The 14,014-nt window shown below is 54.0% G+C and overlaps 1 protein-coding gene across 3 annotated transcripts; it reads left to right on the top strand.

Moving 5' to 3' along the window:
- The first annotated feature begins 2,486 nt into the window (after positions 1 to 2,486).
- Positions 2,487 to 12,323, top strand: SIRT6 (sirtuin 6). Of its 3 annotated transcripts, XM_084251082.1 has the most exons (8): positions 2,487 to 2,722; positions 4,946 to 5,073; positions 7,469 to 7,651; positions 9,350 to 9,409; positions 10,816 to 10,911; positions 10,996 to 11,076; positions 11,721 to 11,844; positions 11,932 to 12,323. In XM_084251082.1, exons 1-8 carry the CDS (start codon positions 2,498 to 2,500, stop codon positions 12,271 to 12,273), a joined length of 1,239 nt encoding a protein of 412 aa, XP_084107208.1. In that variant the 5' UTR covers positions 2,487 to 2,497; the 3' UTR covers positions 12,274 to 12,323. The 3 variants fall into 3 exon arrangements, with proteins under 3 accessions (XP_084107208.1, XP_084107210.1, XP_084107209.1); XM_084251084.1 differs by lacking the exon at positions 7,469 to 7,651; XM_084251083.1 differs by lacking the exon at positions 10,996 to 11,076.
- Positions 12,324 to 14,014: the final 1,691 nt, after the last annotated feature.

Genomic DNA, 14,014 nt, shown 5'->3' with positions numbered 1-14,014 from the left:
CCCACACACCCACCCATCTACCATCCATCCATCCACAGCTCCACCAATCAGTGTACCCTTCACTTACCACCCACCCCACTTTTCGTTAAACCTGTATCAATCACACCCAGAGCAGGCGTAACAAGAGACACCCAAGAGAGGAGCCCACAGGTTGCCTGGGCAAGAGGGAATCAGTGGGCTTGGGGGAGGGGACAGTGCCCTCATCCTGGGAGCTGTTTCTAGAAGAAGTGATGATACATACGCAGAGTCTGATGGCTAGACAAGATACGGAGGGTAGCTGCAGGAAAAAAGGGCCAAAGGCTGGGAAGTGGGAAGTGCATGCATGAGCGAGTGTGTGTGTGTGGCAGGGTGCCTGGGTAGCTCCTTAGCATGGCGGGCACCCACACTGGCCCCTCCTTTTCCCCACATGTCAGGGCTCAGGGGCAAGGAGACTTAGGTCCTAAGGGGAGCCTCCATCCCAGGCCTCCCTCACCGCCTTCCTCTCCTACCTCCAACGGTTCCAGTGACTCCAGCCCCAGGCCACTGTGCCCACTGCTGGCTCCAGTTACAGCTCCCAGTTGGGCCACAGACCGCTCAGCCAGCTCAGTTACGACACCTGAGCAGCTCTGAGCAGCTCTAGGCAGATGCAGCCCCAGGGGGCTGGGGATGAGTAGAGGGAGGAGACAGGCTGGCTGTCGGGCTGCCTGTTGGCCAACTGGCTCTCAGGTGGGAAGACATAGTTCTCTATCATCACTGGACACATTTCAGTTTCTAAAATGAGCCACTTTGCTCCCGAGAGAGTGGCACTTGCTGTTCCCTCCAGAACACTCTTTCTGTACCCTCTGTCACGTTCAACAAGCTCATTCTCCCCATTTCACTCCTACTTACTCTTCAGATCTTTGCTGCAATGATACCCTCTTCTGCAGGAAGCCTTCCCTGATGTCCCCAGGTGGGGTCAGGTGCCTCCTCTGAACATTCTCACAGCCTGGTGCTTTCTGCATCCCTCGTTGCACTCCAATCACCATTGCCCCATCACCCGTTTGTGTCCATCACCAGCCACACTGTGACACCTGTGTTCTCCAGTTATCTTTCTAGCACATAGTAGGTGCGCAACACGTGTTTTCTCGATGAGTTCTCAGGGTAACCAGTCCCATGACCTTGAGAGTTTCTCTAGCTTCTTGGTGCAGTCTGGATGTGTTTTGCTTATAAGAAATTAGCATCCACCTGAAAAATGTTCAAATAAGGGCCTCCCTGGTGGCTCAGCGGGTTGAGTGCAGTGCTGTGAAGCTGTCCGTAGCCTCTGCAGCGTTGGTTCAGTTCCCAGCCGGCCAGGGAGAGGCCCACATGGAGCAGCAGACCTCTCCTGTATCGCCTGCTGCTCCCCTCAGCAGTGTTTTTGGTCCGCCTGCCTATTCTGCTCCCCGCTCTGTCTCTGGTGAATCCTCTTGCCCTCCCGCGCTTCTGGCCTGTACCCCAGTTCTTATATAAATAAATAAATCTTTAAAAAAAGTTCAAATAGGGGCCTCCCTGGTGGCACAAGGAGTTAAGATGCAACCTATGAAGCTATCTGCAGCCACTGCAACACAAGCTCCATCCCTGGCCAGGGAGCAACCCACATGGCGCAGCAGACCACTCCTGTCTCTCCTGCTGCTCCCCTCAGCAGTGTGCTTTGGTCAATCTGCCTGTTTTGCTCCCCACTCTCTCTCTGGTGAATCCTCTCACCCCCCACAACTCTGGCCTGTACCTGAGTTCTTGTGTGCATAAATAAGTAAATCTTAAAAATAAAAATAAATTTTAAAAAAGTTCAAATAATTTAGAGTGGAGTTCTAGACCCTCCCCACTCAGGCTCCAAATTACCCCACCCCGGATACGCACACACGCACCACAGGTACTCTGCGTTGTAACTACATGCTTCTCAAAATGTTCAGCGGAAAAAAAAACCTTGAACTGGAAGCAGGAGCCTGGGTACCTTCTCTCTGGCTCTGTCCTCATAGGGTGCGGGGTATAGGCTGGGGGTGTGGAGGTGAAGTGTCATCACTAATTTGTAAAAAAAGAGAATGAGGGTGCTGATTGTTTCTGCCCCTCACTTTTTTTTTTAAGATTTTTTTTTTTTTTGCGCATAGAAGAACTGGGGTGTAGGCCAGAGGTGTGGGGAGGAGTGACGGGGAGAGGATTCACCTGAGACAGAGTGGGGCACAGAACAGGCAGATTGACCCAAGTACACTGCTGAGGGGCGCAGCGGGGAGACAGGAGAGGTCTGCTGCGCCATGCGGGTTTCTCCCTGGCCGGCCGGGGATCGAACTCGTGCTGCAGAGGCTGCGGACAGCTTCATAGTGTGGTGCTTAACCCCTTGCGCCACCAAGGAGGCCCTGCCCCTTATTTCAGACGTGACTGGAGAACTCGCATTTGGGCTGCCCCCCCGCCCGGGTTAGCCGGCAGCCACTTTTCTGTCCCACCTCCAGCCCCGCCCCGCGCTAAGGGATAGAAAGGAGGGCGCTTCCTCTTGCCATTAGTTAACATGGCGTCCACGGCGACGGCACGCGGCGCATGCGCATTTGCGTGCGAGCAGCCAGGCGCGGGAGGGGAAGGCGGCTCCTCCTTCCTCCCATTGCCGCCCATTTCCGGCGGAAGCGGCCTCAACAAGAGAAACTTTATTGTTCCCGTTGGGGCGGCGAGGATGTCGGTGAATTACGCAGCGGGGCTGTCGCCTTACGCCGATAAGGGCAAGTGCGGTCTTCCCGAGGTGAGCGCGACCGGGGGTGTCCGAGGCCGTCCCTCTGGGATGCTGAGCCGGCGGCACCCGGCTGCAGCGGGGCATTGTGGGAATATCATGAGGCACCGAGGCTAGACAATGGGAGGGACTTCCCAATGAGGAGGGGGCGGGAAGTGACGCCCCCTGCGCGCCCCAGGACGCGGACACGCCCAGCTGCAGGTCAGCCTTGCTGGGACTGAGGCGAGGACCTGCTGGCCGAATTCTTGAAGTTCTGAGGAGGGAGCAGGGCTTGTAGCTCCAAACAGAAGGCACTGCAGAGGCATAGGCGGGGAGGTGGGATTAAACACACTTGGAAAGCAGATGCATCAGAGCTTTTCAGAGCCATAACAGGACTCAAATGCCAAGCTGGGCAGTTAGCACAACCCTAAGGGGATGGAGAGGGGTTTTGAGCTGGGAGGGGCTTGGATGGATGTCAGTGTGGGTCAGAAGAACACCCTCAGACCCTGGGGCGGGGAGTGGAGGGGTAGTCACTTCTCTTCACTCCTGTACACAGGGGGTGTTAAGGAGCATGGGCTCTCTACCTGACATCCTGCTTATTATGACAGTAGGATTTTGAGCAAAAAAAAGCTTTATTGTGAATTGATTGGCAAGGAATCTGGAGATTAAACTAATCTGCCTCCTCCACCAAGGTTGTATGAGGTCATATAGGTTTAGGGAAGGGGGTTGAGAACAAAGGAGTTAAATTTTATTGGTTAAAGAGAGTGTTAGGGGCAAAGAAATGTGGGCTTGGCTGAAGTTCTTTGGCCAGTTCCATGAGAGTTCAGACATGAAAAAACACAAGGAAACTTTTCTTCAGATCACTGGAGTTTTGAATTTCTGTTGTGGATCCCTCCCTTCTGGGTAGCCCTTCTCCTCTGCATTTTTGTCTGTCAACTCCTCCTGACTTTGGAGCTCAGTTCAAGGTTAGGCAGTGATCCTCCAGGCTTTGCTGTGTCTGCAAAAGCTAGTCTCAGAAAAGTTCAGATTTTTTTTTCTTTTGTGCTTTGGGGTCTAAAGGCAATTTAACATCATTTGCCTCAGTTACAGGGGGAGGCTTGCCCTAACCCACAACGGCTTGTTAATCAACTCTCAGATGGGTGAATCCCACCTGAAGATCCATTGGATTCTCCTGCCTGAAAAACATTTCTCCTGCCCCCAGAAACTGTGGTAGGCACTTTCCAGGTTCTGGGGCCATGCAGGAAAAAAGACAGTAGACATTTCCCTCCTTCTAGCAGGGAGACAGGCAAATAGCAAATAAATATAAGAAGACAGATGGCGGTAATTGCTAGGGAGAAAAATCGGAGGAATAAGGAGATCTGGGAGCTGCATTGAAACAAAGGCGACCCAGGATGCATCAGTGAACTGACTTTTTCTTAATTTTCTTTTATCACGGTAAAATCTGCATAATATAAAGTTACCATCTTAAGTTCAATGGTTTTAAAACTACTCATGATGTTGTGCAACCATCCCCACCATCCATCTCCAGAACTTTCGCATCTTCCCAAACAGAAACTCTGTCCCCGTTAAACATGACCTCTCCATGCCCCAGCAGCCCCTGACACCCACCATCTATTTCCTGTCTGTATGGATTTGACTCTCTAGGGGCCTCCTGTGAGTTGGAATCACATTGTGTTTGTTCTTTTGTGCCCGACTTATTTCACTGAATATCATGTCTTTGAGGTTCATCCATGCTGTAGCCTGAGTCAGAGTTTTCGTCCTTTTTTATGACTGAATGATATTCCAGTGTATGCACGGGCCACACTGTGTTTCTCCATTCATCCATCAGTAGACATTTGGGTTGCTGCCTTGTTTTAGCTATTGTAAATAATGCCACCAAGAGTATGCAAGTGAGATATCTTTTAAGCCAAGACCAAAGTGAGGTGAGGAAGGGAGTCAAGTGGGGAGCTAGAATGGCCATGGCAAAGCCCGTGAGGCAGGACCACACCTGGCGTGTTGCAGGAACAGCACGTGGCTGGAGCAGAACGAGGGGGGACTAGGAGCAGGTTGTGCAGGGCCAAGCTGGCCACTGGGAGGTCTTGGGCTTTTACCTCAAGGGCGTGGGAGCCCTGGAGGGTTATAGGCAGAGGAGGCACTAGCTGCTTTTTCCAGTCCCTTCTCTACCCCTGGGCAAGGCGGAGGCAGGTCACTCTGGTTAGTTGCCTTGCCACTGTGGGACACATTTTGACCCCTCCCTTCTGCTCTATTTCCCCATAGATCTTCGACCCCCCAGAGGAGTTGGAGCGGAAGGTGTGGGACCTGGCACAACTGGTGTGGCAGTCCTCCAACGTGGTGTTCCACACTGGTGCCGGCATCAGTACTGCCTCGGGCATTCCGGACTTCAGGTCTGTGAGCACTGGGAATGTCTCTTAGGGTCAAACCCAACATTCCTGGCATACCCCATTGGTTAGAACCTGGTCACGTGACTTAGCTACAAGGGCTGCTGGGAAAGTCTTTTGACTGGGCTCACTGTGTATGGCTAAATGAATATTGGGGTTCTACTATTACCATAGAAAATGGGGAGAATCATTATCAAGGGCTATTTCTTCCACATTCACTGACAAATATTTTTTATTAGGTAAACGGCTTAACTCTGGACCTCAGTTTCTTCACCTGTAAATGAGGGTGTGAGACCAAATAATGTCTAAGCTCCCCTCTGCTTTGGGCAACCTGTGTTAGATCAGAGGCTCGTTGCTGGGGTCTCAAACTGGTGGCCCCCTCAGTGCTGTTTGCATCCCTGCTCCAGAGCAGGCCTGGCACATATGTGTTCTCTCCATGGCTGCTCAGGGCCCAGCTTGGACTCTCACAGCAGGAGTGCAGACCCCCCTCCACAGCACCCCCATAATCTGCCAGGGCTTCCCATTGCCATGCAGAAGAGTTCCAAGCATTTCTGGCGGGAAATTGAAGTGCTTTCTCAGCCAATCCTGGGTCATCTCCCCAATCTCAGCTCCTGTTGCTCCCCCTATAGCCCACAGACCACTTGTATTTCCCCAAACTTGTGGGGCTGTTGCTAGCCTCCAGGCCTTTGTTTACCACTCCTACCTGAGCCACCGTGCCCTTTCATTTCGTAATTCAAGAGGCAGCTCAGCCTTCTCGAGAAAGCCTTCCCACACTCCACATAGCCCTTGCAGCTCACTAGGCCACCTCAGCCCCAGGTTCTTCTTTCTGTTCTAGCCCCACAGGGCTGGGGGGTTCTGTGTCACCTGTGTCCTCTCCCGATCAAGGATTCCGCCGGGGCAGGACCCTGCTCTCACCCAGCACCATACCAGGCTTAGAGCAGCAGCAGTGAAGTGTTGGTTAATTGAATCATTTTTGCCCTCCTGTACCACATTCTTCCTTCTTCCTTTCCTTCCTGTGTTCTCCCTCCCTGCCCCCATTTTGCTCTCTTCTCTGTCTTTCTGCTTGTCTCTGTCTCTCCTAAGTTCTTTTTTTTTTTTTATAGAGGCATGTTTTTATTTATTTGTTTGTTTGTTTGTTTGTTTGTTTGTTTGTTTGTTTCGTTTATACATGCACTGGGTACAGTCAGAAGCGCGGGAGGGTGACAGAATTCACCAGAGCCAGAGCGGGGAGCAGAGCAGGCAGAAGGACCGAAGTACACTGCTGAGGGGAGCAGCGGGCGGCAGGAGAGGTCTGCGCGCCATGTGGGACCCTCCTCCTGTGGCTGGGGAGCAGCCGGGGATTGAACCGGCGCCGCAGAGGCCGCGGGCAGCTTCACAACCCAGCGCTTAACCGCTGTGCCACTGGGGAGGCCCTCCTAAGTTCTTTTTTTTAAAGATTTATTTTATCTATACAAGAACTGGGGTACAGGCCAGAGGCACGGGAGGGTAAGAGAATTCACCAGAGCAGAGCAGGGAGCAGAACAGGCAGATGAACCAAAGACACTGCTGAGGGGAGCAGCGGGCGAGACAGAAGAGGTCTGCCATGCCATGCACGTGTCTCCCTGGCCAACCGGGAATTGAACCTGCGCTGCAGAGGATGCGAACATCCTCACAGCGCTGCGCTCAACCCGCTGCGCCACCGGAGAGGCCCCTAAGTTCTTTTTGTGTCACTGTTACTGTCTCTCTCTGTCTTTTATTTCTGTGTCCAATTTTCTTTGTCTTTCTCTCTCTCTGATTTTCTCTCTGTCTCTGATTTTCTGTCTGTTTTTTCTGCCACCTGATGATACTGGAAATAGACCAGATTCTGGTGCTGCCTGTCACTATGGAAAGCCAATAGGCAGAGACAGGAATTGAATCTATAGGCACTTTTATTTTTCAGATTGCTGGACAGTGATCTGGGAGAACAGTAGGTATAACCCCTGGCCAGTGGTTGGGGGCCAGGGATGGTGGCCAGCACACTGCAGAAACTGTTCTGCCATCTCATTTCTAGCTGGCTTTTTGTATGATGAGTCAGACAAAGACCACTGGTCATAAGCCAGCACCCCATCAGATCAGTCCATCGCAGTTGATTTTTCCTGTATCCATCATGTTCAGCCCCCACAGTTTGTTACCAGCCTGCGGGTTATCTTGTCCCTGGTACATCTGTTGGGGTCAATGTCTAACACTCCTTCCAGCATCACTGGGGCAGGAATCTCAGTTTAAAGCAAGCATTTTAGTTAAAAAAAATAAAAATAAAAATAAAATGCTTGCTTTAAACTAAGATTCCTGCCCCAGCGGTGCTGGAAGGAGTGTTAGACATTGACGCCTCCTAGCACTAATTGCCTAATTCCTAAACTCTCTCTCCCGTCCCTGCCACCTTCAGGGGCCCTCATGGCGTCTGGACCATGGAGGAGCGGGGCCTGGCCCCCAAGTTCGACACCACATTTGAGAGCGCCCAGCCCACGAAGACCCACATGGCGCTGGTGCAGCTGGAGCGCGTGGGCCTCCTCCGCTTCCTGGTCAGCCAGAATGTGGATGGGCTGCACGTGCGCTCCGGCTTCCCCAGGTAACAGGTGACTCTCACCATGCTGGACCGTGGGCAGGCCTCCCCTTTCTCTAGGCCGTGGTTCCCTCACCTGTAAAATGGGTCTTGATGGAAGCCCCTCCTTTAAGCTTATGTGATGATTCAGCAAGGCAGCCAGGGAGAGCGTTCAGTCCTTCGTAAACCCACGCTGTCACCTTCAGCACCTCCTGGGCACCTCTCCGGAACTGGCCTCTCCTTTCCTGGACCATGGGCATCCCCACCCTGAACTGTCTAGATCTCTGTTCTCTGGTGCATGGCGCCATCTGAGCCTAGTCCATCTCTTGGCATTGCAGCTCAGCCAGAAGTGGCTACAAAAGCTCCCTCCCCTGGGGCCTGGCCAGGGGTTGAGGGCTGGGAGTGGTGGCCAGCATCTAGAATTTGCAGTTGGGTTTTAATATCTGTCTTTATTACTTTTATACTGCCTGTGACCATGACATCTGGGTAGAGAGACTGAGTCCTTAGCATTAAGGGTTCTGCCCTTCCTTACCCCACCTTGCCTGAGCCTTGCCTGGGCATGGGAGATAACAGCACATTCACTGGTTTATATGAGTGGCCGGACGCTCCACAGGCGAGGAGGGGTGAGGGAGAGGACTTGTCTCTGTTTGTAAAGGCAGCTGTCCCCTGCCCTGCCGAAGTAGGCCTGACTCCTGACTCTAGCTAGCCCTTTGCCATAGAAATGAATTTTCTCCCGGAGTCAGGTAGCTCTTACAACCTGGAGATGCTGCCAAGTCCTGCAGCTTCATGCCTTTCAACGTAAATACCTGAGAAAACAGCACTCCAGTGTCCACCGCTGGGCTTATGGGGGCCCTGGTCTGGGCTGTGGCCTTTCTGGTCAGAGGAATTCACTCAGACAGCTACAGACCTGACTCTTATGACCTGTGTAGACATTTCTAGAAATGAAAGAAAACGTTCTCTCACTTTATAGCTAATACATTTCCATGGCCTTGGAGGTAAGAAATCCAGGGACGTTTGTTTCCACACACAGCTGGATAACGAGGTGGCATGGGGTGTGTAGGCAGATTGGAAGGGAGGCAAAGCAACCTTTTGACTTCTTGGAGCTGGGAGGGATTATTGGGGAGAGATAGGTGAGTGGGGAGTTTGAACTGGGAAGTCTGAGAGGCTGCATATTGGAACAGGGACATGAAGGGAGCCAAGGAGCAGAGCCATCCGGCTTGGTTGTTGTTCCCCCAAAACAAGTCTAGGGTTGGACATTGTCCCATTTTATAGATTGAGGCTGAGGCACAGGGAGGTTAAGTGACCTGCCCAGGGTCACATAGCTGAAAAACAACAGTGCTAGGAGTTGATCCCATGTTCTTCTGCCTCTAAAGTCCATATGTCAGGGCCACCCAATGCCTAAGTCCTCCTTGCAAACTGGAAACAAGACTTTCTGTCCTTTGGAGCTGACCTCATTGGGAGGTTCTCACACATTCGTGGATGGAGTTTGTGAATACACTGCCCACATGTGAAGGTGGGGTCAGCCTCGGGGGTTCAGAGATGTTGGGCTATCTGCTCAGGGTTGCACAGCTTGTGGATGGTGGAGTCAGAGCTGGAGGAGCTGGAGAAAGGGAGCCCTTGGGGCTTGCAGATAAGGGATTGGGGGGTTTCCTGGAGGAGACAACCTGAAGCCTGGGGATTCGGGGATCCCACTGCCTACCAAGGCTCTTCCTTCTTCTTCCACAGGGACAAGCTGGCGGAGCTCCACGGAAACATGTTTGTAGAAGAATGTGCCAAGTGTAAAACGTGAGTGCCGTGTGGCAGTGGGGGCCCCCTATGGCATCATTCCCCAGATTAGGCTCTGCAGAAGGGCCTTGTGAGTTGAACCTGGTATTCCCAGAGACTTGCGGGATGGGATGAGACTTGGAAGGGGGGGTTGTCTTCCTTCTGTGGTGGTATATTTGTTTCCGGTGGCCGCTGTAGCAAACTCAGTGATGTACAGCAGCCGTCTGATAGTCTGGAAGCCAGAATCTAGAAAGGAAGGTGTTGCACGAAGGGAGTGCTCGCTCTGAAACCCACAATCCTACCCTGCCTCTTCCACCTTCTGGTGGCTTCCAACACCCGTGGCCATAGACACCTCACTCCTGCCTCTCTGTCCATTGTTATGTGCCCCTGTGTCCCCTCTTATAGGCACCAGGGCCATGTGGATTAAGGGTCATCCTTCCCCAGCATGACCTCATCTGAACTCATCACATCTGCAAAGAGCCTGCTTCCAAATAGGTCACATTGTGAGGTCTTGGGAGTTAGGACCCCAACATACCTTTTTGGCTGTAGAGTGTGACCCCATTTTGGGGAAGCTGAACCAGAGCCCCTCCTGGAGCAGGTAGGCTGTGGCTGTCTCCCCCTGCTGGGTAAGCAGCCTCACAGGAGTGGGTTCCTTGGGGGACACCTCCCTGCAGGAGGACGCTCTGCGATCACACCACACGTGGGGCCCCCACTTTAAAAACTTTTCTCCAGAATTTTTGGGAAAAATTTCAAACCTATAGAAAACTCACGAGAATTTTCCAATGGTTCACCTAAACCAAGAAGTAATGACTTTTTCTCTCAAGGGCCAGATAGATATTCCCAGCTTCGTGGGCAGGCATGACCGTCGTGACTGCTGGCTCTGCCCGTGTCTGGCCAGGAGCACACCTGGGAGCGGGTGTGCCAGCACAACTTTCTGTACAGAAGCTGGGTTTAATCCCGGGCCCCAGGGTTTGCTGGTCCCCTCCCGGGCTGGTTAGATAATTGTGACAAATTTGCCACAGTGTGTTTTTCCTTCTGTCTCTGTTACTAGTATTCCCTGCCTGTTGGAAAGCAAAGTGACAGACTGCCTCCCCCTCTGCCTCTAAACTACAAGGAGCCGCGCTGTTCTCTCCCACAGCCAAAGTGCAGACATTAAAGTTGGGCAATGTGATTCCATCCCCAGTGCGCCCACCGCCACTGGTGCTCTCCTGGCCCAGGGTCATGCTTTGCATGCCATCGTCATGTCTTTTGTCTCAATCTACAACACTTTCTGACCTCTTATTTCCATGCTGCTGACATTGTGAAGCAGCCAGGCCAGCTGTTTCCTCATGCTCACATTCCCTCCCTGCTCCCTGGGAGAAAATCTGGGGCTAAAGAGGCAGGCCGTGGAATGACCGCACCGACCCACCGTCTCTTCCCCCACACAGGCAGTATGTCCGGGACACCGTCGTGGGCAGCATGGGCCTCAAAGCCACTGGCCGGCTCTGCACAGTGGCCAAAGCAAGAGGGCTGCGGGCCTGCAGGTGAGTGACCCCTCCCAGTTCCCTGCAGGGGGATGGTTGCTGTGTGTCCACACTGACTCTTCCACCCCACCTTCACCATGGCAGGGGGGAGCTGAGAGACACCATCCTGGATTGGGAAGACGCCCTGCCTGATCGGGACCTTACTCTCGCAGATGAGGCCAGCAGGTCTGATCCCCATACGAGCCCAGGGTGGGGCTGAGGGAGAACAGTGAAAACACAGCCAGCTCCAGCACTAGGCAGGGGACTCCAGCCCAGAGGTAGAGTCAGGGAAGACTTTCTGGAGGAGGGGTCCAGCACCCTCTTTGGGCCTGTTTCCCCCAGATCATGGCAGCTTTTATGTCCTGAGCCTTCCCACACACCTGACCCTGGCTTTCACATACTCCAGGCCTTCCCATAGCCTGAGGTGGCTGCTGCTTCTGGCCCATTTTATGGGCAAGAATACAGGCTTTGGCAAGGTGACCTCTCCGTCCAGTGTTACTTAGATGAGAAATAACTGAACTGGGGTTCAAGGAGCCCAGCTATCAAAGCTTCTGCCCATATCAACAGGGTAGGGCGGTGGCTCAGGCAGAAGACTAATGGCAAGGGCAGGATTCAGGGACATTGGGGACTGGCTTGGGAAGCATAGGCCTTTGAGAGCAGAGATGGGTGTAGTATGAGCACAGGTCACTGCGCTGGTGTCTTGGCACCCGAGGGGGGCTGAGGCTATGGGGTTGAGGGAGATGTCAGCATCCCCATCAGCCTCTTGGGCAGGAGAAGGCTGCAGAGGCCTTCAAGGAGGGGCTCAGGGTAACCCCTTCTCCTGACCCCAGGAACGCAGACCTGTCAATCACTTTGGGCACCTCCCTGCAAATCCGGCCCAGCGGGAACCTGCCATTGGCCACCAAGCGCAGAGGAGGCCGCCTGGTCATCGTCAACCTTCAGCCCACCAAACACGTATGTGCGGGAGCCTGCCCCTGACATTCCCCGGTCCCGAACCCCCACAAGACCCTGGCCTCCACTAGCTCTTCCCGTCTTCCGTAGGACCGCCACGCAGACCTGCGCATCCACGGCTATGTAGACGAGGTCATGACCCGGCTCATGAAACACCTGGGCCTGGAGATTCCTGCGTGGGATGGCCCCCGCGTGCTGGAGAAGGCATTGCCGCCTCTGCCCCGCCCGCCTGCCCCCAAGCTGGAGCCCAAGGAGGAGGCACCTGCCCATCCCAGCAGCCCTGCGCCCGCCAGTCCCAAGCAGGAGCCCAAAGCCGAGCCTTGCACGCAGCACAACGGGTCAGGGCCTACTAGCCCCAAAAGGGAGCAGCTGGACAGTCCTGTCCCCCACAGGCCCCCCAAAAGGGTGAAGGCAGAGGTGATTCCCAGCTGACCAGGGGACTCAGGGGAGGGTGGAGCTTTTTTGTAGAAACCACGGTTTTGTTTTCTAACAAACACTTTGTTACTTGTTTCTCCCCTTTGAGGGGTACAATTCAGAGTTCCATGTCCTGGGGCGGTTTTGCCTTTGCATCTCTCTTTGGCTTTAAGGGCTTCTGGTGGGTACCTGGGAAAGAGCACCCACTGCTCCCCACACCTTGGACCATGACCTTGGAGCTGACACCCCAGGCACCTGCGCTGCCCCATGCCTCAGCCCCTGACTCAGGATGCTCTGGGGAAATATGCCTTGCCGGGCCCTGGTTTCCAGGCTAATGGGGATATTACCCTCCTCTGCCCCTTGGGCTCTCACACTCCTCAACTCCTGCCTCCCCAAGACACTTCACAGCCCCTCAAGGAAGGGAAGGAGGCAGAATCACTCTTTGGGGGACAAACTCAGGCTGGGACAGTATGGAGGCCGCACTCACTGCCTTTGGGGCTGGAAGGAGAACTGGGTGGGCCCACCTGGCATCCTCCAGACTTCACAAAGTCTTCAATGCAATAAAAGAACTTGCATATGAGTCTGTGTTTAATTTACACTACCCAGATCCTGGGCCCTGAGGACAGGAACGTGAGGCCAGCACAGTGGAAATTTCTGTGCAACCCCCGCCTGTTGTGAATGAGGGTGATGCTGAAGCTGGAGGTCCTTGAGCCCTTAGTTTGTAATTATAAACTTGTATGTGTGATTTTTAAAAATATTTGCCTTCCTCTAGTAGCCTGTGAGCTCCTCGAGGAGACTGGACACATCTTTAAGGCGCGATTGCTGCTCCCTGAGGGCCTGCGCACGGTGGGGGCTGGGGGTGGGGAGGAGAGAGAGGGGCAGAACTACTCGTTGAGGAGATGGCGCTGGCTCGGCCCGGCTCATTCCTCCGCGCTTGTGACCTTGGGCTGGTCATTTCGCTACCGGCCCTTCAGTTTCTCGATCGGTAAAATAAGCAAGGTGGAAGGTTGCGCCGACCCCTTTGAAAACACTCTTATAGAGATCCTGGAGCGCCCCCAGAGCTTTCAGACCACGCGCTCCGGGCGCGCCCTTAGCGGCACCGCCGCTCTCCGAGGTGCTGAAGGTGCGCCTGGCCGCTCGCCGGCCACAGCTCCAGAGGCGGCTGGTAGAGTGCGTTCTGGGGTCCCCCCACCTCACTCCCCTATCCCAGACTGGCCTAGCCCCTACTCGAGATCTGGAGCCCCTAGACCCCACTTCAGCCCCATCCCAATGCCTCTGTGCCAGCTGTGTTCTGTCAACAATATTTTATTAAGGATTAACAGCAGTTTTAGAAAAGGGAATCGCCATGGGCCGTGGCCACCCCGAATTCAGAACCCAGCTCATTCTCTGGAGCCAGGATCCCTGCGGCCTTAGCTGCTTCCTCTTCCCAGTGCGACCGACTGGGCAGGGAGGCGTCCCGGGCAGGGAGCTGGTGAGGCATGCTGTGCCAGTGTGTTTGCTTGGGTCTGTGGCTCAGTCTGCATGCACCTGCCTGTCTCCGCCGGCTGGGTCAGTGTATTTCTTAAGGCATTGTGGCCTTGCTTTTGAGCATCAGTTTCTGCAGGTGTCTGGGTCCCGGGAGAGTATCTGTGAATTTGTGCATGGCCATCCTGGCGTGTCCACTGCATCTCCACCTTGCCTCCAGTCCCCACACCTGTTGTCCACTGAGTGCGCACTGAAGTGGCCCTGGGCAGAGGGGCCTGGGGCATGTCTGGGTCGT

This window comes from Talpa europaea (assembly GCF_964194135.1).
Source record: "Talpa europaea genome assembly, chromosome: 12".
Classification (NCBI taxonomy): domain Eukaryota; kingdom Metazoa; phylum Chordata; class Mammalia; order Eulipotyphla; family Talpidae; genus Talpa; species Talpa europaea.
This window is presented reverse-complemented; position numbering and strand designations above follow the sequence as displayed.